This window comes from Amphiura filiformis, chromosome 11, assembly GCF_039555335.1.
Source record: "Amphiura filiformis chromosome 11, Afil_fr2py, whole genome shotgun sequence".
NCBI classification, from domain to species: domain Eukaryota; kingdom Metazoa; phylum Echinodermata; class Ophiuroidea; order Amphilepidida; family Amphiuridae; genus Amphiura; species Amphiura filiformis.
This window is the reverse complement of record NC_092638.1, coordinates 31137270-31164645: the sequence shown is the minus strand read 5'-3', so window position 1 is coordinate 31164645 and position 27376 is coordinate 31137270. Positions and strand designations below refer to the sequence as shown.

Below are 27376 nucleotides of genomic sequence, written 5' to 3'. Positions count from 1 at the left end.
AAACGGATTTACGCCCCTGACTGCTTTCGATATACCACGTCACAAATACACTGCCAGTTTGAGTTAACTTACATACTATGTACATTTTATTTTAAAATAACTTGATATTAATTCGCAATGTATAGTTTAAGCCTACTATAAGCCAGCACATTTATAAAGGACTGATTACTCACTACAATCTTCACTCTTAAACTGTGTTTTTCTGAATGTGCTGATCATGTTGATTGCTAGTCGGAAACTCCTGCGAAGCTATGGACATGGCATCTTACCTACTCCATTCTATAACAGTCTGCCTAGTGCCTTGTGTGTTTTCTCTTCAATCATTTTGTTGAATGTAATTTTATGAATCAAATAAAAAAGATAGAAAGTGACTTCACATAAGTTATGTGTCATTTTATTTATAATAAAGAAGTTATTAAATTAATAAAGTAAGACAATTTATTTATCTATAAGTGCATGTCAAATGGGGTACATTGTTCAATACTATAGGCCTACATGCATAAATTATGCCCATATTATAGCTAGGCCCTAAAAACTTTATTTTGCATCGAATTTTTCCCGTTGAAAAGACAAAACTGATGTGATAGCAACCATTTCATCAATAACATTTTGAGTCATTTTTATCCATAAAACGACACAGGATATGGTAGATAACTACTTTCAATATGGTCCATATGATCACAGATTGTTGAGAATCTGTGATATGATGAAGATTTTGTCTATAGATCTGTTATCAACATGATATCACGCTGTTCAGTGGTCAAGGAGTAAGGACCCCGGTCAAGGACACTGATATGACATCATAGGTGATGTCATTTTCTTCTGCTGACCATATGATGCTGTATATTAACTAATATTGTTACATCTAGGCCTACACCTAGAACTTTTAAAGTCATAATTAGTTCAAACATAACTTTGGTAATACTCACTCATTTTCATTCGTTGAAACGGCAAAACATACTTACTTTTCCTTACAAATCGAATAACAATAATTTTAAAACATTCCCCCTCAAAAAGTAAAATAAAATAATTCTTACCAATACCAATAAAGATAATCTCTTGAGCATACAAACCCAATCTCAGAAATAGATACCAGCCCGCGTATGGGCTGGCGAAAAGCAATGACTATCTGTTCTGAAAACTTTTATGACAACAAATGAAAAGTTAAAACTAAACAGGGTTGAAAAAATTTCATCATACTTCCAAACAAAAAGTCCCTGGTGCTTTTCAAGTATAGTTTACTATAGTACACAATTTCCTGTGATAATGATCTACCTGTATTATATGCTAGATGTCATCATATTCAGTTCATTGAGTCCGGGTCATAATATAAAGTATTGTACTTTATTTTTGGATGCTAGCCAGCCAGTATAACTTATTCAACTGTAAGAATTAACGAGCTACATGTAGAGCCAAGCTGTCCGAAATTCTCACATTTTGTGTAGGCCTATATAGATTTGTTACACATCACAGTCAGACAGGTAAGGTTCATGTAGAATGGATATGTGTTGTTTAATAATTAATTGCAATTATTGCAACTTATAGGTACCTGCACAGATTTTGACTTTGTTCCACAGTAGTGACTCTAGATCAGGCCTTCTGCAACTACCGTAAAACCTCGTCTACATGAAGCATACATAGTGTTTTTGATGAAAACTAAATTAATACGAAACAAGTGTGAATGCCAATACAATAGATTGGTCTTACAATAATGCTTGTTTATATATGCTTGGATCTGTAATTTATTGCTAAATTATTGCTGATTAATTTAGCTTTCATCAGAAGCACTCTATATGCTTGTAGACTAAGGTGTTACGGTGGTTTATTTGAAGTGCCAACTGGAAAATTTTAGTGTTCATGAAGTACCAACATATATCAAGGGAGGACTTTGCGAGGTAGCTTGTGTGCATAGCGGGTATAGGTGCAGTGATGCTTTATCAGGGGTTCAGTGTCTCCGGACGTTCCTGGATTTTAAGGTTTTTAAAGGCCCAGATTGGTTATTTTCACCCTTTTTTGTTCAAGATTTATGTGAAAAAAAGCCCCCATGTCACAAGGGAAAACGCGGTAAAATGAGAAAATCGCTCAAAAAAGCTAAAATCGCCAAAATTTCCCACAAATTCTGCTAAGTAAGCTTAAAATCTGGAAAAAGAGGAGAGATTCTGCAAATAATGTGCGATTTACCGCGTTTTCCCTTGTGACATGGGGGCTTCTTACTTGCAGATGATTTTACATGCAGAACTCAAACAGGTGATTAAACCATTGGGCTATTCCAGTTAAAATCCATACACCCCTATGGAAGACATGCCCTTAATCTTCACACAGGGAGTGTGAATTTCAAACGAAGTTACCTGAATAGGCGATTCCATTTGATATCTACACCCCTGTGTGCGCGATTGAGGTCACAAAAGCTACAAAAGAAGAAATGTTGGGCTATTCCATTTGAATTCCATACTCCCCACCCGGCAAAGACATCTTCCACACAGGAGTGTGAATATCAAATGGAGTTGCCTGAATTTGATATCCACACTCCTCCGTGCAAGATTGACGTCATGAACTCCATCTAGAGGGTGTAAGGATTTTAACTGGAACAGCCCATTGGCTGCATTTCACACATCGGACATATGCAGGTAAGGTGCTGTATCATTGTGTAAGCACATTGTGTAGGCCTACTTTGGAACTATGGAGCAAATTTGATTTACCCGCCTTTTTTTTTTTTTTTTTTAAATTCAAAGTCCGCAAGTAATATGCGCGTTCTCGAAAAGAAACTTTAATGTGCGATCAATTCTATTTTTTTGACGACAGAGGAAAAAAGCACTTGAAATCCCGGAAAAAATCATTTAAAGTTTGAATTCTCCCATTGAACCCTGTGGTAAAGCCACATTTTGGAACTCAAATTGGGCAATATCCTAATATGATATATTGACTGCCTTCAAATTGCAGGGGTTGAAAGTATGGGCAATTTCAAACATTTTATTTTTTTGGACCCCCCAACACCCACCCACCCACAATGCATTTTTTTCCCCTTCAAAAAATTTGGTGCATATGTAAGGCGGGTGATATAGCCCCCATGTCACAAGGGAAAGCGCGGTAAAATGAGAAAAATCGCTCAAAAAAGCTAAAATCGCCAAAATTTCCCACAAATTCTGCTAAGTAAGCTTAAAATCTGGAAAAAGAGGAGAGATTCTGCAAATAATGTGCGATTTACCGCGTTTTCCCTTGTGACATGGGGGCTGAAAAAAATTATCAAAATTACAGTGCGCGTGCACCCACTTTGACTGACTCCAAGCGCCACAAGTGGTGTGCGCTCCACCAGTTGAGAGGGCCTGCTCCAGATCATATTTTTACACAGAAGTTCATAAGTGATGAAATATCATTTTGGGCATGTCACATGGATTATATTAAATTGTTATTAATTGCCTTTAGACTCAATCCCTCCAGGCAAGGGCGTAAATCAGGTAGGGGAGAGGGGGCACGTCTCCCACTTTTCAAAGTGGGCGGGGGGAGGGAGACACACAATATCACTTCCCCCCCCCCCATCCCACTCACTTTTTTGCACATGTTGTTTTGAAGAATTGTGAGAAAGCACCCAAATGATTGCCGGTGCATGGTGTCTTAAAATCTGGACACCAGATTTCATATTTCCTTCAATTTAATATATGTTGATTTTTGGACATGTTGGATGCGCAAAATGCTTAAATTTGAAGTGAGCGGGTACGGAACTACAGTCTTCAGAGTTGGTATAAAGTGGCAAATACACTGTACAGTTTATAAACTTGGTTGATTTTAATTTACATCGGGATCAAAAAGTAAAATACAAAGTTAGATTTTGACAGTCACAAATAGAGCACTATTAGCAGTGGCTCCGGAACCGGGGGGCCTGGGGGGCCCGGCCCCTCAATAATTTTGGTGAGGGGGCCCAAGTACCCTAGAGCCCCCCCCCCCCAATAATCTGAGGTAAAATTCATTATTTTAGGGTAAAATTCATAAATTTTCGGGTAAAATTAATAATTTTCGGGTAAAATTAATAAATTTTCGGGTAAAATTAATAAATTTTAGGGTAAAATTCATAATTTTAGGGTCAGATTCATAATTTTAAGGTAAAATTCATAATTTTAAGGTAAAATTCATAATTTTAAGGTAAAATTCATAATTTTAGGGTAAATTCAAAATGTAAGGTGCAATTCATGTAAAAATGTATGCATTTCAAAAGCATCCCGCACCCACCCCCTTCAGCGTTTCGCGCCTCGAAGGAGGCCAAAATTTTGGGCCCCCCCAATATTCAAAATCTTTTAGGCTTTCATATTCACCATGTTCACATGACATAGGACATTAATGTCTGCTGTGAGAAAATAATTAGGCGCGTGAAAGTCGATTCCGAGTTTATCGTCCCCCGCCCGCGTCACTTTTTGGAAACCAAAAACACCCGCGTCAAATTTTCAAAAATGCCAAAATAATTCATTATTTTCAAAGTATCGGTGTTTTCACCAGTTTTAGCAATTGGAAACATATATTTTTGTTTGTAAAACATATAAATTCATAACTTGGAAGCAAAACCAGGCTCTTTTCTAACTTTTCTAGTCTCTACCCATATAAAAACCTGTTTATAAATAACATGTATGAGTGTGGCTTTAAATCAACACGCATTTTAGGTCAATAATGAAATCTGATGAAATAATGAAAAATGAAAAATTAAAAAGTCACCTCACCAACCCGGGGGAAAAAAGGGACGATAAACTCGGAATTGACTTTCATGGGCCTTAGGTTGCCTTTGTGAACTTACATTGTCAGCTTGAACATGGCTTGAATGTGTGATTCATGGGTCAGTAACCATGGATACATGAACACCTATTGTTTATATAGAACCATTGTCAATTTTGTTTCGGTTGTAATGATTTTGAATAAAACAAAATATGAATTGAGTATTGCGCGACTACTGCACTTTTTTATATGTGAGCGTAAAGGGTCTTTATTTTTTCTGTACTAATGTACCAGTGGCAACATTTTCCACTTTATTACCTGATATTAGGCATGTTAGGCTACTATCAGTAATTAATTGGGATTTGTGTTTATGACAACATTTCTATCTTTATCATGGTCATGTTTATGATAAAGGTTTATGACTAATTATAGAAATAAAGTCGCCCATAGGGCCTAGCTTATTCTTTAAACACAAAATGTTTCCTACAGGAAACTTGACTTTCGTCTAATATGTGACACAGTGATACACGAATACCAACAATATTGTTTTGCAATACACCCGTCAGATCAAAGTCATCCGAGGTGAATTAAGTAATGTCGATCACAATTCTGCGCCAAAATTGTTACAGGTCATCTGAGGTGGACTAAGTATATATTTGGATTGTCAGAACACCTTCCCCAATCAAACACATTTCTCTTGCATTTGATCACCTTCTACTCTTCCCTAGAAAAATCATTATAATACCAAATCTACACACCATGGAATTCCCCATATCACGTGCAAGCTAACATTGGGCGCCCCATTCCTTTTTTAAAGGAATTTTTATTTTACAATACACCCGTGGGGGGCACTAGACTTTGGAAGTTACTTACAGGGATGTGCGGACAGCAGTTTGAAACTAGGGGTCTTTGGTGAGAGCCTAGACACTGAAAAAGGGGTCTTTCAGTGAGAAGGTCCCAAAAAGGGTGAAAATCTGACCAAAAAGGGCTCATTCAGTGAGACTGGAAAAATTTTCGAGTCATGATATAAAAGTTAATACAAAATTTTCAAAAATTTATCAAAATTTGAAAATGTTTGAAGAAAAATAATGAAAAAATTGGGTAATTCAGTGAGAGATTATCAGAAATTTTAGAAAAAATTGGGTCTTTTGGTGACAGGAAAACCAAAACCGGGTCATTGAGTGAGAGGGAGTTCAGTAAAACAAAAATGGGGTCATTGGGTGAGAGGGAGTTGCAAAATGGCCTAAATGGGGGTCAATGTGGCCACACATCCCCGTCACCCATTTTTAGTGAGTGCCCCCCCCCCCTGCAAATTTATACACTTGTCAGTTCAAATATTTGAGGAGTAAAAGTGTATACATCATTGTTTACTCATATAAACTTAGCAAAAGTTACTTAAATATTATTGACACAGGTACAACCTTTGTAGAACGTTACCTACTTTTGTAAAAATTGATGGGTCAATTTGTAATAAGTTGCACACATTTCACTCCTGATTCCAATAAATTATAGCAATAATATATTTTTTTATATTACATATTATATATAAATATTATCCGGTTTTGCCAAATGAATTGAAACATACATGTACTTAAATTCTATTCCTGAACTGATTTGAACTAACCAATTTTATGTTTCATTAAAGACCTTGTCTATATATATATATATATATATTCAATTTTTGTAAACATTAGGCCCAATATCATTTTTTGTTTTTTCATAGACCTAGGCCTACTATTTTTATTTCTCAGCAGTTCTTCACAAGCTGTTTGAAATTCACTTGCAGGTTGCCTGATAAGAACCCATGCATATACTGTATAATTTCAGTCCAAAAATTAGCCAAATGTAAAAACTTTTATTGCCAGTTAGTACGAACTAAATTGGTATTGCTATCTTTAGCAGATTGAGAATGATGTTTTTTAACTCAAAAAAGTTATAGTTATGTATTTTTCTGGATGGAGGAAATCAATGTAACACCCACATACGTGTATTTTAGGGAGGGGGCATTTGGGCACAAGCCCCCCTGAGGTAAAAGCAGGGGGCGGCAAAAAAGAAGGGGTGGCAAGAAGAACTAATTGGGTCAACCTTTTCGGGCTGTTGCGGCAGAGGTGGTAAAATTTACATTTTCTGAGCCCCTAGGGGTAGGAGCAGCCACGATACGCCACTGACCCAACACACGATACGCCACTGACCCAACCCACGATACGCCACTGACCCAACCAACGATAACACTTTTTTATTTGTTACTATCCTGTTTCTCTTTTAGAAATGAATTTGAAAGAAGCATCCAGCATGCAAATCGCTATGAGCAAACCTCACTTACCTCAGCATTTTCATAGTATCCAAATACTGAGAGTGTCTTCACAATGAATGATTCGAACAACCAACGTCTCCTTCCGTGCTTATCAATAACTTATAATCAGTGGAAGGAGCAACAAAAAGTCAGCCTTCCTGTATATGATCCACGAAGAACGTTAGATCCTGTAAAGAAAGTTAACAGGAGGAGCAGGAATGGAATGCAATATAAACAGATTGTTGGGAGTACTGAAGATGTGAAGGATCAAAAAGTTCGAAAAAAGAAGGTGGCACAAAATCGAAATGTTGTGGACAACAGAACTATCAAAAGGTTGGTGAATGTTGTATTTTAATAGTGTATTAATGTGAACTGAAGTTCAATGTTTACTTTTGAAAGTCATGCATGCAGTATGTGCAGTACTTAATAGTAGGGCCTATTTACACCATTTCCTGGTTATTAAAGGGGCATTTCATGATCCACAGCCTCAACCGCCCACTCAAAAAAGTTGAGATTGTTATACCACTGGAAACCTCTGGCTAAATATTGTTCATGTACAAAACAGTTCTTTCAGATTAATTTGTTTTATCAAAAATATCATCAAATGTGTATTTCGTTCTTACACCAGAAGAAAAAATTTTTATTTCATGCTGGTACATCAAAAATAAGTTTGTTATCTTTGCTGGTAGTTTTAAGTCTGGAACATGGGATATGCTATAGCCCTTGGTCTGTCGTTTATTTAATATCAATGTGTTTTAAAGTTTTGACACATAGAATCTGTGCACCCTTTGATAAAATGTTACATAGAATAATTTTTCAAAGTTTTAACAAAGGTCAGTCAAGCAACATAGAAGTTATTTGTAGACCAAAATGAAGTTAAATTGTTAGTGAACACAAAACATTTTCATAACATTTTCAAAAGGGTAACATTTCTGAAAAAAGTCTGAAAATTCATCCATAAGGCTAATAAAAACATGCTTTTAAATTGCGAATACTTTTGAAAATAATTACAAAAGCAATGTTTGTATAATTTATATGAGTATGGATCTATAAATATGATAAATGTCACCTATGTATTAAACTGGTTGCAGATTAATGGTTTTTGGTGATTCATGAACATTTGTATTTTGATTCTGGGTTGTTTTATTTATTATTTCATTCATTTACTATTCATTGAGTGCACTTTTTGATTGAGAATATTTACAAATCCGATGTTTTTATAACAGTTACAGTACATGTATATTGATGAATATGAATTCATAATATGTCATTTGTCGAATATAAAACAACTTTACATGGGCCTACATTTTTTCAGTTAACCAATAATTTTACCTAATTATTTTGTCCAAACATGCATAGATCATCACATCAGTGTTACCAGATCTTCCTCAAGACTCCACTGAATACCAAACTATGTCTTCAGCTGGACTCACTGACTTTAGTGAAGACATTGAGGAAAAAATGGCTAGGGAGTTGGGTCTTGATGCTTCAAAACTCAAACTTATGATGCGATCAACTCAGGTATGTGATTCACATAATTATGTGGTGTGATCAAGCAAGTCAGTCATATTCAATTTTCAGTTTCTTATTGGATTGTAACAAGCATTTGCAAAGCTACATTTTGCAACAAGCCCCATTGAAATTGGACAACTAGAAAAGATATGAACAGTTTTAGTTTCCAAAACGATAGCAAACAAAAAAGAAATATTTCCTTTGTTTGGCTATATCTTACAATGATCTTAATATTTCTGACTTCCAACTGATTCTGTTTGATCACATCATATTTTGACCACCCTGTCTTTAGCGATACTGGGCCAGTTTCTGAAAGCATGGCTAGTGGCCAGGCTTCCTAAGTCATCAGGCTTAAACCAGTGCTTAAATTGTTCATATCATACATCACCTAGAAATATATCAAATGGATCCACTTAGGGCTAGCCAGCTGGCTTAGGAAGCCTGACCAATAAGCTTTGAGAAATCGGACCAAAGAGGGATATTGTGATTGCCATTGGACTTTGCAACTTTTGCTGTGATTAGCAGTAATGAGTCACATTTTTATTGCCTTAGAAGTACTTTTCATATTAGTTATTCACTATTTTACAGTTGTGTGATGCGTTGTCTTTGGAAGATAATGGTGTCAAGAATGAGACTAACATTGAAGTCAAGATTCACCTTGCTGATGGGCTATGTGGTGGAGCAGATGACAACCCAGGTAGGTCAGGGAAAATCTGTAAATTTGTGTAAAAATGGAGGAGAGGCAAAACCCAAGTTGCCCATCCCTATCACTAGTTTCATACATTAACTGCCTTAGAACAGGATTAGTATACCAAGATATTTCCTTAATGCTCTGCGTGCTAGCCATGCGCTTCAATGGAAAAAGTTAAAGTTTTGACATATTTTCTCAAAATATCAAGAGCTATCTTAAGAACCACTGGACCAATACTAGGCTTGTTTGTACTCATTTTAATGCATTTTTCAAGCTGATTCCAAATATGGTCATGAAAATTTACATTTCTGAAATTTTTGAATTTTGAATTTTTTTTTGAAACTTGTCGTCTGCAGTCGACACCCGCGTGAAGAGAGTTAACTCAAGATGTATCTTATGTTACAAAACTTTTAAATATTGAACTTGTATACTATACATTGTATACTGGTAAGTTACACAAGATACAATGTCCTAGAATATTTTGGTATCATTTCGAAATGCATGTCATGACTGCCAAGCACTATACAGGATTAACTACACTGTGACTGTTTGGCAATATTGTGTACCTTTTACTTAACTTGATACCTTTATCAAGATTAAAGACCAGCCGTAGCTGCCCTATATAGGTTTTATTTGAGGCAATATGTTTTGGATATGTTTTATGCAATATTTATATTTTAAAAGAGTATTAAACAAATTGATTTGAAAAATTAGCAATATGAAATATCGGTATAATTTTTGAGAAGAAATGTAAATGATTTAAAAGAAAAGTCCCAAGTTATTAAGTCATAATTACCATAAAAACCAACCAAATTTCAAATTCATTAAATGTGAGATAATATAATATAAACGTTTGTTTCTTTTTCAACAGAACCCAACATTACCAAACATCCTAAACTGTCTGAAAAAGAACTTCTTTCTCTGGCTGCAGAAGTACCAGACATCTACAGAAAACTAGCTGTCAACTTAGACGTTTCAAAATCGACAGTGGATCAGATTTGGGAAGATCACCACCACTCTGGTGTTCAGCAGGTAGTCTTTGTCATGCTGATCAAGTGGCAGCAATCGCAATCCAATTCTTCAGATTTCAGATGCTTACTAGCAGATGCACTTGGGAAATGTGGACGAGTAGATATGGCAGAAAAAGTCTTGGAAGGTGTGCAAATTTGATTTTTAATTTAATTTTTTCTTTTTTATAATTTTCAATTCTAGATGGACATTACCAACACATATTATATTAACATACATATATATTTTGTAGCCATATTCAAAATAGATTTTCCTTTCTTTATCAAATTTTTCATCTTTATCTGCCTTTTTGTGGTGATTTTTATTCTATGAATTGTATATTTGTGTGCAAAGTGAGGGCGCTATTTACATATGTTTTAAGTTTAATTTAGCCCAGGCCCAATAATGAGTTATTTCTTTCATTTCATGATAGCTTTTATTTAGAAAATTTCCTTGCTATTTGTTATTCATTTTTCTGAGGTTTAATGTCATTTGTCTACCCCTTGTACAGGTTCAAACAAGTTTTAAGATAAATAGCGCCATCAGTGTTCAACTTTGCTTTGAAATGAATACACATACCATCAAATAAAACAACCGTGAAACAGTTTGATTCCAAGATAAACAGACATTATAAACAGTCAATTGTCAATTGTATTAAATATGTTGGTATGTATATTTCACCTTTCAATATTATTATAGGAACTGTTTTGAAGCCAGATGGAACCAGGCACATTGACCTAGATGTTGCCCAATGTCAAGAGGAGTTACGGTGGACGTATCTTAATAGGATCTGTCATCTTCCTAAGTATCCATGGGATGAGACCGACTGCATCAGCATCAACGACATCTACACTGATTTATCTCTCATATTGGAGCAACCCACTCCATGTCAGCCTTTGAAAATTCCTCTAAAAGATCAAGATGAGGTGTTTACACATGAAACAGTTTGTGGGAATTCATCGACACGAATCATAATCCAAGGGGAAGCAGGAACAGGAAAGTCGACTCTGATGGTAAAATATGTGTATGACTGGGCAAGAGAAGATGACCTGGCGTCATCTCCCATTCGGAAGTTTAAACTGGTCTTTCTTCTGAGATTGAGAGACCTTGAAGAGTCCTCAAGATTGGAAGAAGCGATAATGAAGCATTTGTTGCCACATGATACCAAGATAATAGCTTCACAGTTGAGGTCATTTATTGAAGATCACCCTGAGGACTGCTGCGTCATTCTAGATGGGTATGACGAGTTTAGACATTCAGGACTAGCATCTGCAGCTTCAGATAGGTCTATTGTCCAGATGATAAACAATGACATCCTGCGAAAGTGCTTCTTGATTCTGTCAAGCAGACCAGCCAAATTGTCTGATTTAGGCAAGTGTCTGAAGGAATACAAACAGTTTGAAGTCAGTGGATTTTCCAAAAATAAAATCAAGAATTACATCAACAAATTCTTTGGTTTGAAGAAAGAGTTGGCAAGCAGTTTAATCGATTATATAGAGTCAAACAACCTTGATGTGGGGTTTGCAGCAGCGCCTCTTATAACTCAGCTTTTGTGTTTGTATTGGCTCAATGATGCAAAAAGTGGAGACTCAAAGACAGTGGAAGCAACACTTTCTGTAAGCAAACTACATTTGACGTTGTTTGACTTTCTAGAGCAGCACTATTTGGCCAAGCAAACGACTGATAGTGACTTTGATACAGAGGAGCTTATTCGTGACCTTGGAAGGGTGGCACTTAAGAGCTTATGGCCTCCAAATAGCCAGTTGGTATTCGCTTGGAAAGAAATGGTTACAGAGATTGGAGATGATAATGTCACCAAAGCATGTGCAGTTGGACTGTTGCACAAGCATGAAGCAACACAAAGCAAAGCTTATCATAAAGCCACAAAGCGAAAGTCCAGTCTGTCATCTTGGAAGAAGATCAGCACTGTCGAATTCTTCCATACATCAGCTCAAGAAAAGTGTGGTGGAGAATATCTGGCATATCTAAGTGAACATAAAGAAGAAGAGTTTAATATATTCATGCAAGCTCTGAAAGCACCCAGTGATACATTGAATGCGAAGATGATTCTTCTCTTTGCGTGTGGTGCAAGCGAGAAAGCAGCAACATTGATACTGAGACATTTGGCCAACCTGTTTACAAGGGAATTTCAACCAGATTTGGAACAATTTTTCAAAGGAGAACTTCACTTTGAAAGGTCCAAATCTATTCAAGATATTGTCGATTTATGTTTGATGTGCAATTTTGAATGTGAAGCAACAGGACATCTCAACAAGGATCTCTTGACTCTTTTCCCAGAAGGAAGGATCATGTTTTCTGGAATAACCCCTCAGCGTGCTTCAGCCCTCTCATATTTTCTGTCAAACGTCCGCTGTCCAGGTGCAATAAAAAGCATCACTGTAATTGGGGTTCCAAGAAAAGGTAATTTTTTTGTGCCGACTGAAACAATGCAGTCAACTTCGGACAGAACGTTCCATAAATATTTAGAAGCGTACAGTAAGCTTTCAGGAGAGGAGCTAAATCAGAAGTTGCAGCAGTTTGCTTCCACCTGCAGTGAAGTGCATCGTGCAGCTGATATTCATGGAGTGGCATGTGCTTTGGCCTCAATGCAAATGTGGCAGGTATTTCAAGATTGGCAGAAGGGAGTAAACTTTTCAATCAAGACGCTAATCAATAGTTTGGAGAACATACAGACTGAACGGCTAATGGTTAGATCCGTCCCTCTGCATGAGTCTAGTGCTGTTTTGTGGAAGCTTATTGAAGACAGAAAGCTTCAAGAATTAACACACTTAAACTTAAGACAAACTGGCCTTGAAGTGGAAGATGTTTCAAAGCTTGCCGAATGTGTCCATTTGTTGCCAAAATTGAAGCATCTAGATATATGCCAGAATGAGAAAGCAGGAGGCGCACTGGACAAACTGTCCAAAAGTCTGTCATCGATCAACTTAGAGGTGCTAGATGTGTACTGCATGAAGGCAACTCCAGCAACGATGAAAACAGTGCATAGCAACCTGCCAAAGTTTGGCAGCCAGATGAAGGAATTATATCTGCATGTCAACTACATGGATGAGGAAGGTGCTAACATACTGGCTGAAAATCTGAGCCAACTGAAGCATTTAACTCTGATTAATCTGCCACATCCTGATCACCACAGCAGTGCTGCTGCGATGCAACGTGTTCTTGAAAGCATTGCATTGCTGCCACACTTACAAATTGTGTTTTTGTGCGCAGGCAACTTAGATGTGCAATCGTGTCTGAGAATATTAGCACCAGAATTGAAAAAGTGGCAGAACATTAAAGAAATGAGAATCGCCGCGGTGAAAGAATGCGCGAAGAAGATGGTAGACGAACCACAAAGTCAGGAATTTGTGAAGGCCATTGCTACCATGCCAAATCTTCACACACTGAAGCTGAACGGTATTGGGCTAACGGTGAAGAGTTTTGATGAGTTAGTGAGGATTGGGAGAGAGAAGAAATTCCAGAAATTAGTATGGTAAGCTAGTCTCTGATTCTATGCGAAAGCAAACTTATACAAATCATTGGTATGACTTTAAGTCAAAACAGAAAAGGTAATGAACAAGCATGTTGTAAATTGTATGGTGGTCGATGGGGTTATAAAAGTAGGATATTGAAGCATGAAGATTTGCCATCTTCAAGTAGACTTCAAGTAATTGACCTTTTCGTCATTTGACGTCGCGCCGATGCGAACATCGTTACTGCGCATTGCAATTCGGCAAGACGTCAAATGACAACATCTCATGTGTACTCACAAAAGGCTTATGGGATTTACCGAAAAGGTCAATTATCACGTTAGTCCTGTTAGACAAGTTTATCCTATTCGTGACGCCATTTTGTTTTTCTCATTTTTTTTCATTTATACATACTAGTACCTAAAATTAAAGTGTACCATAAATATGCCTCAGTGTTGCTTCTGAATGTTTGTCAACAGGTATGTGTATTAGCTGTTAGTGTTACTACTAACTGACTAATTTGATGATACATTTCAATTCCTTTACTTACAAGACGACAATGTCTTTCCAACACACAGGTACTGTCGCAGTTTCCTACCAGATGATTATAAAATACCAGATGACGACTTTGTGGCTATCCTCTAGTGATGATAACAAGTGGACGACACAACAACTTTTTTGTTAGGACAAGTATAGTATGTAACTTTCAGGATGTTGACACCCTAGGCAAGCGCAAAGGTTAATTTAACACAATGTGCTCAATTGCAGGGTCGCAGAAGTATATATACAACAGTAAATTTTACTTGGATTTTATATCTGCTCATATTTCATCTGGCTTGACGAACTAAAAGACTCTGGTTTAACTGGTTGGACTATAGCTAAAAGAAACGAAGTTCGGAATTTTATCAGACCAGCAGATGGAAAACGAAAATTGTCAAGGTGGTTCAAGCAAGACCAGTCCTGGCTAGCTCGACCACTGGCTTTCTTGCTGTATAGCTCTGTATTCTCTCGATGCACTTTGACATAAAGACTTATGCAGCCGTTATAAACACGCCTATCGTATTTACAAGTTTTTAACATAAAAAGAAGGATGGTTCATTTTTATACCCAATTCGTCTAATGATGTTTATAAATGCGGATTTATAACGCCTGTGTTACGCTTTGTGAAGACTTTAGTTTGCCCAAGCAAACATATTCCAAAATAGAGAGTTATTTCTATACTTCTTATCCATGCATAAAACAAACAGCGCCTTTCTAAGCTTCTGTGAGATATCAAGGAAGAAAAGTATTTTTATACGTAGACCAAAGTATTCTACCCAACAAGTTATCTACAGGTTGTTACTGAAAGAACTTTATCGGCAGAAACTTAAATTTTTGGGTATTTTAATGCCCGGACCAACCAGTATTAAATAGTTAATACAGATGAGGAATAAATTACCTATCACATATTTCACCCGGAGTCTTTCATGATATTTTTTTTAAAGAACAATATAATTTTTAACAAAACAATTCCACGTTGTATTATCGAAGCCTTTGTGAAACAGGATCTACAGCGGAATAAATGCATATCGGGATTCTTTAGCCCGGTTCTTTAGCTGACTGCACTGATGTAAAGAGGACCATTTGTCAAATAGCCAAGGGGAGTATTATGACCAGCTGTGGAATGCGTTACATAATATGGACATTTGAGGTCCAACTTGAAAATGATGTATTATACAGTTGTTGAATCGGGCTGACTGGGGGAGCGGCAAGAATTTTTTGGTTTTTGGCAGCCAAAAGGTGGAAAGCAATTTTTGGCAGATCGAGGGGGGGGGGATTTTTGGCACACATTTATGAGCGCCTATTAAATTATATGCTCTAAAAAGGCCTAGGAAAATCGTACAGAAACATTCAAATCTGCAAAATTTCCTGCTCGTTACGCTCGACCATTTAAGGTTTGGTAATTGGGAACCAAAATATTTAGTATGTACAAAAGAGGGGGGAGGATGTTTTAGGGGGCATTTGGTAGGTCGAGAGGTGGGGAGCAAGTAATTTGTCGGCAGGTATAAAAGTCTGATCACTGATTGGTCAGTAGTTGATCACTGATTGTTCAGTCACTGATTACTGATCGATCAGTAGCTGATTACTGATTGGGTAGTAGCTGATTACTGATTGTTCAGGAACTGATTACTGAATGGTTTGCGTACTTCCTGAATGACTTGTTTAACTTTGTAACTTTGGATTTTTAAAAATTTAAATTAAAGGAGCATTGAATGAGTTGTTGGATGATTTATTTAAAGGGCCATTCGCATCTTTAAATTTTGTGGAGGGAAGGTCCACATTTTGGACATTATGCACCTTTCGTAATCCTGGCTACGGAACTGTCCATAAATATAACTAGACTTAGCTGTGGTCTAAGACCACGAACACAGCCGTTTTGTGCCCCCTTAATGACATTTGACCCCAAAATATATGAAAATCCCATAAACATTGGCTAATGTCAACGTATGTGTGCAAGTGGCATCACTTTGCCATGTTATTTATGGCAGAGGGGCATTTTGAAGGCTTTTTGTCTCAGACCGGAAGTGACCCTTAATGACCTTTTACCCCAAATAAAAAATATCACGTATACACTGAGTAACATCAATTCATGAGTGAATGTACTATATTTTTCTTGGCTGATAAAGTTATTGAAGATTGAAGTTATTTCGTTTTACACCGGAAGTGACACCTTAATGACCTTTGACCTCAAATCTGTGTACACCCCATAGACACTGGGTAATAACAATGCATGTGTGTAAGTGGCATCACTGTCCTACGTAATTTGTGGGAGAAATGCATTTTAAAGGTATTTCGTTTTATACCGAAAATGACCCCTTAATGACCTTTGACCCCAAATAAAAAATACCATATATACATTGGGTAAACACAATTCATGTGTGAACATATCATCACTCTCCTATGTTTTTCTTAGTTTATACAATTTTTTGAAGATATTTCGATTTATACCGGAAGTGACCCCTTAATGACCTTTGACCCAAAATCTGTGTACACCACATTGACACTGATTAATAACAATGCATGTGTGCAAGTGGTGTCATTGTCCTACGTAATTTGTGGGAGAAGATGCATTTTAAAGGTATTTTGTTTTAAACCGGAAGTGACCCCTTAATGACCTTTTGACCCCAAATAAAAAAATACCACATGTACATTGGGTAACTGCAATTCAAATGTGAACATACCGTTACTGTCCTATGTTTTCCTGAGCTAATAAAAAAATTTGAAGGTATTCCGTTTTATGCCGGAAGTGACCCCTTAATGACCTTTGACCACAAATATGTGTACACCTTATAGACACTGGGTAATTACAATGCATGTGTGCAAGTTGCGTCACTGTCCTACGTAATTTGTAGGAGAAGGTGCATTTTGAGTTGAAATCACGTTTTTAACCCCTGTGACCCCAGCATGACCTTTGACCCCACGAGTGTCATGTGACATGTAGGAGCAAGGTCACTGATCATTGTGACGAAGTTAGGTCAAAATCGATGTAAGCATGTGAGTGCTAGAGCAAATGTAATGGTTGACAGAAGAAAGAAGAAAGAAAGAAAGAAAGAAAGAACCTGTAAGAAAAAAGACACAGCCGTGACTAACGTCACGGCTGTGTAAATATTGATTATTTTATTTTAAACCCGGACGATATGCCTCACAAATGTTTGCATAATAAAACGATAACGAAATTAAATATCATGCATTCGAGGGATTGACTTTGACCTTGTTATCACTATTCTGAGTCAAGACTTAATGTTGTAACCTATTAGAGTGACATTGTGTAGGCCTATAATTTTATGTTTAGCCAAAAAGTTAAAGGACATAGCGAACGTGTGTTTTGACTGAATATTTGTTGAAATGGGATATGAGAACCACCATACCATAATCTTCGAAGATACACCGGAATGATACAAATTAGCATTCATTATTATTAATTTAATAACGTAGCGGCAACTCTACAATTAGCGGCCATTAACATAGCAAATTGGTACAAATATTAATGAACACACGGAAGGCATTATGATAAGACTTTGCCGAATCTAATTTCAGATTAAATGATATATGTATAATTATTAATTAACCCGTATGCAGCATAGTTGGAAATTGAATGTCAACATGGACGACTATACCAGAATTAAGAAACTCGGCGAAGGAGGATTTTCTGAAGTATATAAAGTGCAAGAAAAGAAATCTGGCAAAATCCGCGCGCTTAAAACATTGAAATACGTGAATAGCGATGTAGAAAACGACGAATTGAATGCCTTCAAATCCCTCTTCTACCATGAAAATGTAGTGCGATGTTATGGGGTAATCGAGGCCTTCGGTTCAATCGGATTCGTTATGGAGTACTGTCACCTCGGCAATCTCAACAACTTCTTCGCGCGCTATAATCCAGGAAGAAAAAGACGCAACAAATTTATGCGTCATATCGCATCTGGTGTAGCTCATTTGCATGACAATAACTTGGCGCACCGGGATTTGAAACCCGATAATATACTCATTACTGGAACTCCATCTTCGCCAAAAGCCATGATCGGCGATTTCGGATTGGCAAAGTTTGGATCTGACAACTTTCAAGGAAGTTTGTATGATTTCTACATGGCTACCTTACAAGGTAGGTTTCAAATGAAAGGCGTAAAATACTATATTAAGAAGAATATTTATGTGCAAACCAAAGCAAGCCATTTGAATTTTTCCCAACAACAGAATACCCATATCCAAATTTGAAATTGCATTGAGAGGATTTGGTCAAATTCTAATAGGCGCTAGCAACCTGAAAACAAAATTTTAAATGTATAATTCCATTTGTTTGAATGTTTCACACTATTTTTGATCATTTTCCCGCCCTTTTTTCTTTAATGATTCTTTTGCCACCTTCTTCTGCCGCCCTTCCTTCATGCCTCCTCTTGCTTTTTGGATAGGTCAAATGCAAGTTGTCATTTTATTCTTGCGACATTTTTTCTCCAGGTACAATATTCTTCTTGGCTCCAGAAGTTTACGAAGGACACTACACTGCGAAAGCAGACGTGTTCTCCATGGGCCTGATCTTCGCCACAATGATCTGCTACAAGAGAAGTAAGCACGGCGACCGCGGTCTCATTGTTGCTATTATCGATGAGAACCACGGGCTCAAAGACCCCGCACAAGCACTCCGTGATGGCGACGACATTGATGTGTTACAAAAGCCCGCCATTCGAATCTCAGAAGAGCTTTGGTCTTTAATACGAGCCATGGTTGACTTTGATCCGCAAGCAAGACCAACCGCAAAGGATGTTGAAGAAATTGTTTACTCAGTCATCAAAGGAGCTTCTCCTAACTGCATTCAACGAGTTATTTTCCGCATAATTGAATCTGCAATGGGCGCAGACGGCCCTCTGACGGGGATGGCTACATTTAGTTAAGGTGCCATGGTACAAGAAGCACACGAGTAGACTTCGGAGTGGGTTCCCGGGAGGGGGCACTTCAATATATAATAAGGGGCATTCGGTGAGAGCAAAATGTAGAAAAATATGGGGTCATTGGGTGAGAGCATGATTTTTGGCATTCGGTGAGAGCAAAATGTAAAAAATATGGGGTCATTGGGTCCCGGGGGGGCACTCAACTTTGGAAGCGACGGTATGTGCCTGTCAATAGGCCCCCTCTTTTGAAGTCGACTATACCCGATGACCCCCTTTTTTAAAAGCCATACCCGATGACCCCCTTTTTTTTTAGTTGCGGCTACCCAATGACCCCCTTTTTTTGGTTGCGGCTACCCAATGACCCCCTATTTGTCTAGATTTTCTAGAATAGCAGCATCAAAATGGAACAAAAAATGTCGAAACTTTCAAATTTTGCTCCATTTTTTCAAAATTATGCCGAAATTTTCAAAATTTTGCTCCATTTCAAAATTTTCTACCCGATGACCCTCTTTTTGAAATCTTATACTCAAAGACCCCTTTTTCAAAATATTATACCCAATGACCCCCTTTTTTATTTTGTTTGTACCCAATGACCCCCTTTTTAAAAATAACGCTTTGTACCCGATAGGCCCCTATACTTCGCGACTCCGGTAGGCACATACCCGTCACTTCTAAAGTTGAGTGCCCCCCCGGGCATTGGGTGAGAACATGACATTTTTAAATGGAACATATGGGTGAGAGCCGAAACGACGCCACAGAAACCTCGAACCTCGAATTTCTAGTTCTAAATGGCTTTAAATGTCATTGATTTTTCAAAATAAGTAACAAAATCAGTGACAAATGAAAATTGCTGTTCAAATTGAAAAATAAGGGTCTTTGGGTGACATATCAAATTGAAAAATAGGGAGTCTTCGGGTGACAGAGCATGTGTCGTAAAAAAATATGGGGTCTTTGGGTGACAGCGACGCTGACAAAGGGGGTCTTTCGCGTCACATCCAAAGGTGGAGTGGCCCCCCCCCCCCGGAGTAGTGGGTTCTCAGGGACTGAGCAAACCATAGACTAATTCCAATCAGCCGTCTACACTTCGCATGTACTGTGTATGCTTCGTAGTGACGACTGATTATCTTACAGCCAATATCATGACGGACTTCTGAAAACTATTCAATGCGACTTCAGTTGTGCGCCGTAGCGCGACTGACTAGCGGCGCCCGCGTACCGCGTCGCTGTACCGCGCCGCTGTGACAAGATCGCGCTCTGAACTTCTAACCACAACAAACTCGGTCAAAAGGTCAATTTGGACACAACTGCGCATGCTCTATGCCACAGGAATCCTGTTGCAAAATCCGTCACTTTTTTTCCACGTAGTTTTCTCAGTCGTCAATCCAGACGGTTGACGACTGAGGGCAGCAGTCTAAGCAAACCATACTTTCCTCTAAAAACTGGGGGGGGGGGGGGCTCCGTGTTCAAGTATTGGAACAAAAATGGATATCTGAAGGGTAACCCTGTATAACACGTATAAGGCCAAAACAAAACGTATGTCTCAGAAACATTTCATTTTATCGATGTTAGCTCAATGTTGAGCTATATTTTGTATTTTGAACTTGCGACACTATGTCACTGAAACTTAATTAAGCCATAGGTAACAGGTTACCACAACCATACTACAGCAATGTTGAAAAAGATTGTATTTTTGTCACCTATACCACCATATTAGGTAGTTTTCCGTAAGCTTCATTTTTGTGATTTTGGTAACTATTTTATATTTATTTGCCCAATCCATCTCAACTAGGCTATCTAAATTGTACTCACCATTTACATCCCAAGGCATTTTAGTATATCCACCTCACACATTTCCATTATATATCCAGTAACAGACAAAATATCAAAATTGATGCCTCATTATGACATGTATGATATCACAGACTATCACATGTATTCAAAATTGATGCCTGAATTTGACCTGAACCAATTGACCTTATAACCTGACCTTTGATGACCTTATAGCCTTTTTAAATCTCTTTTCCTAACAACACATTATAGAAGATACATACATGGTGTAGTATTAAATTGTCTATGTGGAAGAGATTAGGCCTATTTAATTTATTCAGTGTTATAATCAGTGAGTACATTTCTATAGATAGTATAACAAAGGATTTAATGTATTCTATTCATGTATTCTACTTGGACATGTTCAATAGAACAAATTATGGTTTGTTATGAAACACACATCTCAGTTACCAGGATACAGTAAACAAAAAAATATATAGGGCTAAAATGATTTTCTAAAATGGTTTAAAACCACTTTGTATGTAGAGATATTTTATAAGTTCAGGACATGAGATGATGAACATATGTGACCGTCCACGGCGAATGAGCAGTAAATTCCTCCCCCGGTCAATTTTGTTTTATTACGTGTTTAAAAATAAACTTAAAAATGGTATATCATTTGACTTCAAACGATATCCAGAAGCGGGGTTATGGTTTGTTAAACTTTGCTCCTTCAACAAAATTATAGCTTTTACCTTTTTTACATGTGTCTCTTTTTCCACATTGCTGGCAATATATATCAAACAGTCATAATTGGCGGTCATTTCAAATCATCCCCAAGTCAACGAGGTTTAAGAAAGTTCTCTCATTGTTAATTGTTGGTTATGCATACCTGTACAAAATACAATGCCTGGTAACCCACCACTTGAACAGGATTTAGCAAAAGCAAACAAAGACCAGAGCTATTAAAAGTTCTATAGCCGGCCATCTAAGGTAGAAGCTTATTATCCACTTCAACATTAGGATTATTGATTAGTTTTTGACTATCAAAATAAGACGGATGTCGGGCCAGCTTAAGTTATCGATGAATACGACCTTCGTACACATTTTACACCGTAACACAGAATACAATTTAGGGAATTTACTGCTCGTTTGTGCTGCCGGGTCACATATTTATATACTTTATAAATTTGCAACAAAAAAAAGAAGATGGGTACTGATGAAAATCAGGGTATTATATCGCCTTAAATGTTTGTCTATTAAATATTATTTTACACTGTTAGAAGCAAATACATAGGCCCTAGGTTGTGTAGGGATTTTACATAATTTGCAGTAAAATAGGATCTACTTAACAAAAAGACAATTATTTTTCACATAAACACGAATTATGTACAATCTACCAATAAGTTACCAAAATATTTACATAGTGAAGTGTATTTTTATTTTACATTATTATTATTTTTACCCAATTTCTAGGTGATATTATAGGTATTTATTACATATCCTTTGTTATGCAATGTTTTACATAGCTCTTTAAGGAGTTCCTATTGTCATGGTTGTACGTACATCAAAATTAAGGAATTTTCATACAGGTTGTATAAAACAACCCGAGTAGCATTTACATAACTCAGGGTAAATATGGCAATTTTTCTGTGTAAAAATTGTTGAATGCGTGTATTCTATGCAACTAGAAGAGTCTTATAATGGTAAAGATATGAATAGTTAACTGATAAGCACTGATAAAATGTACCAAGCCCAAACCTCTTTGTGTGGAAGTGGTTTCCACCCTATACCAGATGAACGACAGACAATTCGCATTGAACTCGTCCAATGACCCTCTCAGAAATGTGTTTCTTTGGTGTTATTTTTTAAATTCGCAAAATATTTCAACCCAAAAATTAATTTGGTCAAGACCACACTCATTCATGGAACATGAATCATAGATAATGTGACAAATTATGTCCACAATCAAACAAATGCAAACCAATAATGTTGATACAGTGTTTTATGTGTAGAGTCATTTGTTGGGATCGGTTCAAAAGTAGTTAACAAAAACAACTATAAAATATTTTTCTGAATTGCTTTTACCAGATCAGATATGATATGTATTACCAATTGGTTTCAATTCGGTCGATTCACAATACGATGCGCCTCCAGCGGTTGTTGAAGAAGGCCAAGATACGCAGTGCATCATGGGGAAAAGTCGACATCCGAAGCCCGCGTAATATGAATACACCACAGGAACATATGTCAGTATAATGATGTCACACGAGAATGTACACTAAAACACAAATTAATAATTTTAGTAGATCCATTTTAATCACAAGGAATCCTTCGTGGAACTGTTTTCAAGATGATTATTATCACGTACTCACGTAAAAATCCAATGCGCCAGCGAAGTGTTACGTGTAGTCGGATTATCACCATGTCAACTGGATCACGCTTTTGAGTTTTGCACCATGATCGAAATGAACACAACACAAAATCTATGGCGTGTACTACAGTTCCAAAAGGTGCGTGATCCAATTACCAGGGACTTACGTAACCACTTCGCTGGCGAATAGTGACTACAATGGAGATGTCGAATGTCGATACTGAGGTCAAACATTAACTGGCAAGAGCAACCGTTGGCGGCGTATCGTACAGTGAATCGCGAGAATTTGACTGCATAGTCATAGGAACACAATTGCCCGGATTCAATCACAATACGCGCATTAGGCCAGTAAAATCAGCTGAAAAGGTCAAACAAATTGCAACATGGAATTTTGTTGCGGAAAACATTTCTATTAGGTGCCCTTATCAATATACTAAAAGTCTACCAAAATCAACCTCTGCGAAATATGGATAAATCGATTTTTTTCAAAATGGCCTCCAAAATGATTAAAATGGTGGACAAAATATAGAAAACAGACTCACTATGTCACTTATTAGTAATAGTAACACGGTTCGTATGTTTCAAGCCATGCTTCGAGGGTCTGAAATAAGATTAATCACTTTTTCTCACTTGTAAGTTTTCAAAATGGCCGCCAAAATAGCTGGAACGGTCATTATTCCATCACTAAATATGGAATTAAATAATTAGCACTTGTAAACACAAACTGATAGTTTGGGACCACAAGAAACCCTCTGTACCACAGAAAAATGTTTTGACACCCCCAGAGGAACGGGGATGCCCGGTATCACCAAACCCTAACGACATATCGCCCCACCAACGCACGTTTCTTGTGACCCTCTACGTGTGAACGTATGACAATCTTGAGGGATGGAACGCCTAAAACGGCGCGGGTCAGTCTCAGTTCGTGAGAGGTAAGTATTATGTGCTTGCGTATCTCCCTCTCACTTCTGAGTGGGGTAAACACTGAGCAACTCTACTTACCTCCCACGATCTCTTTGATACGCGCAATGTACCCTCTCAGAGCCCTGACTGGGCGTGACGGTTTCATGGCATATACCCGCAATGAGAACCAGATCAGGTAGGCACATCGGTTAACGAGTAAAGGACAGGGCATGGTCTGGTTCTTGTCCAGGAACCCAGCCCGAGGAAGGATAGAGACTACCCCAGTGGTGAAGCGTAGGTGGTGCTCGTCTATAGACAGAACATGTACATAACTGAACAATGTCGACCGCAGGCTACTGCCATCAAGAACACAGTCTTGAGTGTCAAGTCTTGCAACGAGAGAAGTCCTCCGTGGGTTCGAAGGCCTTGGGTAGATACTGCAACACCAGCATGAAGTCCCATTCTGGAACCAGGGAGCGAACTGGAGGTCTTTCTGTCACCATGCTCTTAATGAGGTCCGCAAGTGCTGGACTCGATAAGACCGTCATATACCCCCCCCAAGTCATGATGAATCGCTAAAATGACAGTATTGAATGCTTAAGCGGTACAAGGCATACGGTCCCCGTGGTAAGAAAATCTGTGACTTGTAGAATCGGCGAAGTCGCGAATCGTAATTCTGTCTAGTTGACTGTTGCCTTGCCTTTCAGCAAGCGCAGCAACCGAATATTAATGGCCCGCTGTCTGGATGGACTGGCGGAAGTACGCCAAACAGTCAGGTGGAGGTTGTTAATCACCTCCATATGTACCTGGTGCCGGTGGCGTGGCGGAACTGTGAGAAGATCTACGCGGCATAGACGACTGACTGGTTCTCCCACGAGAAGATCCAGGAGGCGGGAGAACAATCCACTGCTTGGGCCAGAGAAAGCGGCTAAAAGGAGTAATCAGTAAAGAATTGGCTACCTTCAGCAGAACCAGAAGGATCATGGCAATGGGAGGGAAGGCATTATACCGAATATGCCCTCCCAACTCTCCTGCATGGTGTCCCGGCCTAACGCCCTTAATCCCGATCTAACCTCTGAAAGATGGACCGATACATGCATACTACTGAGTGAGGTGCCACTCAATTAGACAAGAGAGATGAGGACTGACCCACCCCGACAAGCAATCGGCGAGTCAACCCCGTCCGAAGCTCCGTACCACCTCCACTGACACTACAGAAGAAGGGACACTGTCTCCCTGCAAATCCTGATAGCTGGGACTTTTGGTGCCCCCTCCATGTTGATGTAAAACGCAACGCAACGGTCATGCTGTCATACTGAGTTGATTTATCCACCAGGAGAGGCAGGATTGGAGCTGCCGAGGGACCGGAATTATGAGGCTCTGAGGATGCCGCCACGCTTGCAACTGCCCGAGGAAGTATAGCTGTATCTCCACGCAAGTGGCAGCTCCGAACGCTGGCCACCAGCCCTAATAGGCGAAGCCACACCCGAGCCTGAACCGATGCCGCCTGCCTGATAATCAGAGCGCATAATCAAACATCAGCGATCCTCAAGCCTATGGGAGAGACCCGGACCCTGGCGAAGTATATCGTCGCCCCCAGAATTATTCAAGTGGAACAGTAAAAATAAGTTACAGTCATATTGCAGTCATGCTGACAATTAAATCACCTTTTCGAATCACCCCTGATTTATAGGCCTTTAGAATCGACCCTGTAGCTCTTTGTGGGAGAAATGTTTGACAACGCTGTATTGAATGTTGTGATGTGCCCTGAATAATTTAATTTGATGATTTATCTTTGTTTACAAAATTACATGAGTGATGACATTTTGGGGGAATTCCCCTCTCAAATTGAGCAAAACAAGTTGAATCATATTTAATTTGGAATATTTGGAAACCCCCCTGAGGATGTAGAGAGAAGATGATGTCACGGGATTCCCCTCAGGAAGTGATGTCAGGGGATTCCCCTCAGGAAGTGATGTAATGAGAAAGATTAATGTTATAATTAAGACTTTGGAATTTCCCAGACTGCAGAATAGGGTGAAGGTAGTAATAGCCTATTGATCAGTCAGAATTAATAGGTAAATTTTCACGGGAAAATTTTCTGGACACGTGACACCCATGGGCGCAGACATATTAGCATTATGGAATGTGACCCCGAGCACAGCGGGTGTTCTTCCAATGTATTTGAATAGGAAGAATTCCTCCTTTGAGGCAAAATAAGTTACTTGTCGCAAGTTAATAATGTTATGGTAAGAGTTTCCGTAGATAAATATTTTTTTCCGTAGATAGATAATTTTGAAATTACGTTTTGATGACATTGTGAAAAAATCAAGATAACATAATATTCAATAAATTTGCAATGCACAAATTTTTATCAAAATTGCGGTCAAAAATACTATTCCAATTCAAAATTACTAAGACTTGAATAGCGAGGTCACTGCCGGGGGTCAGAGATCAGGCTCGAGGTTACACTCACACTGATACGCATTGGTCACGTGTCCAGAAAATTTTCCCGTGAAAATTTACCTATTAATGTTGACTGTTGATAGAATGGGGTTTTTCCCATGCTTGGTATATAAGAAAAGGTAAACATATTTCTTCACAGTGGATAGTGTTGATCTGGGCTAGCTAGCTAATATGCTTACAGTCCAATTCCTTCAAAGAAAGGAAATTGCAAACCAGAAATATTTTATGTAGTCAAAGTACTACTATTTGCCAGTGTTGTCGGAGAAGATCTAGAATGCGTCAAAGAACGTACTTCTTCCAAGAAAGGAAATATATTCTTCTGTCGACTTGCTGAAGTCTGGTATTCTGATTCAACGCAACTGTCAAAATAAGTGGGGACAACTGCATAGCAGTCCTGCTTCCTGAAGATATTGTGTGAAAGGTGGAAATAGCACCAAGTTTGGAGAAAGCAGCGCAAGGAGTTTAGTATTGGAGAACGGCGCAAGGAGTTTAGTATAGGAGAACTGCGCAAGGAGTTATAAACGTGTTTGGAGAGCACCATTTTCGTACAAGGATTTTATACGCAAGGATTTATCAATGCAAGTGTACAAAGGACTTCGCTGATTTTCGCAGGACAAGTGATTAAGGATATACATCAGCCGTCCAGAACATTGCAAGAACTATGATCACCAAGAAGAAGAATGCTGGCTAAGTACTAAATAGTTAAAGAGTGATTATATTTGATTATTGTGTATGTGCATTTGTTGTCATATATTGTACCAATAATAA

General features: G+C 38.1%; 2 protein-coding genes across 2 annotated transcripts; both read left to right on the top strand.

The window, feature by feature from the left end:
- The first annotated feature begins 8247 nt into the window (after window positions 1–8247).
- On the top strand, window positions 8248–14317 carry LOC140164721 (NLR family CARD domain-containing protein 4-like). Its single transcript, XM_072188078.1, has 5 exons — window positions 8248–8512; window positions 9092–9200; window positions 10066–10350; window positions 10902–13695; window positions 14251–14317. The coding sequence occupies exons 1-5, from the start codon at window positions 8405–8407 to the stop codon at window positions 14315–14317; spliced, it is 3363 nt and encodes a 1120-aa protein (XP_072044179.1). The 5' UTR covers window positions 8248–8404.
- A 3498-nt stretch (window positions 14318–17815) lies between these two features.
- Window positions 17816–19101, top strand: LOC140164132 (serine/threonine-protein kinase 35-like). The gene is made up of 2 exons (XM_072187376.1): window positions 17816–18314; window positions 18668–19101. Exons 1-2 carry the CDS (start codon window positions 17816–17818, stop codon window positions 19099–19101), a joined length of 933 nt encoding a protein of 310 aa, XP_072043477.1.
- The last annotated feature ends 8275 nt before the right edge of the window (window positions 19102–27376 follow it).

Bases quoted from the DNA above. Each gene is read 5' to 3' on its own strand.
- LOC140164721 (XM_072188078.1), top strand. From the start codon at position 8,405: ATGTCTTCAGCTGGACTCACTGACTTTAGTGAAGACATTGAGGAAAAA. The intron at 8,513-9,091 runs GTATGTGATTCA...ACTATTTTACAG, and splicing joins TTATGATGCGATCAACTCAG to TTGTGTGATGCGTTGTCTTT. The intron at 10,351-10,901 runs GTGTGCAAATTT...ATATTATTATAG, and splicing joins GGCAGAAAAAGTCTTGGAAG to GAACTGTTTTGAAGCCAGAT.
- LOC140164132 (XM_072187376.1), top strand. From the start codon at position 17,816: ATGGACGACTATACCAGAATTAAGAAACTCGGCGAAGGAGGATTTTCT. The intron at 18,315-18,667 runs GTAGGTTTCAAA...TTTTTTCTCCAG, and splicing joins CTACATGGCTACCTTACAAG to GTACAATATTCTTCTTGGCT.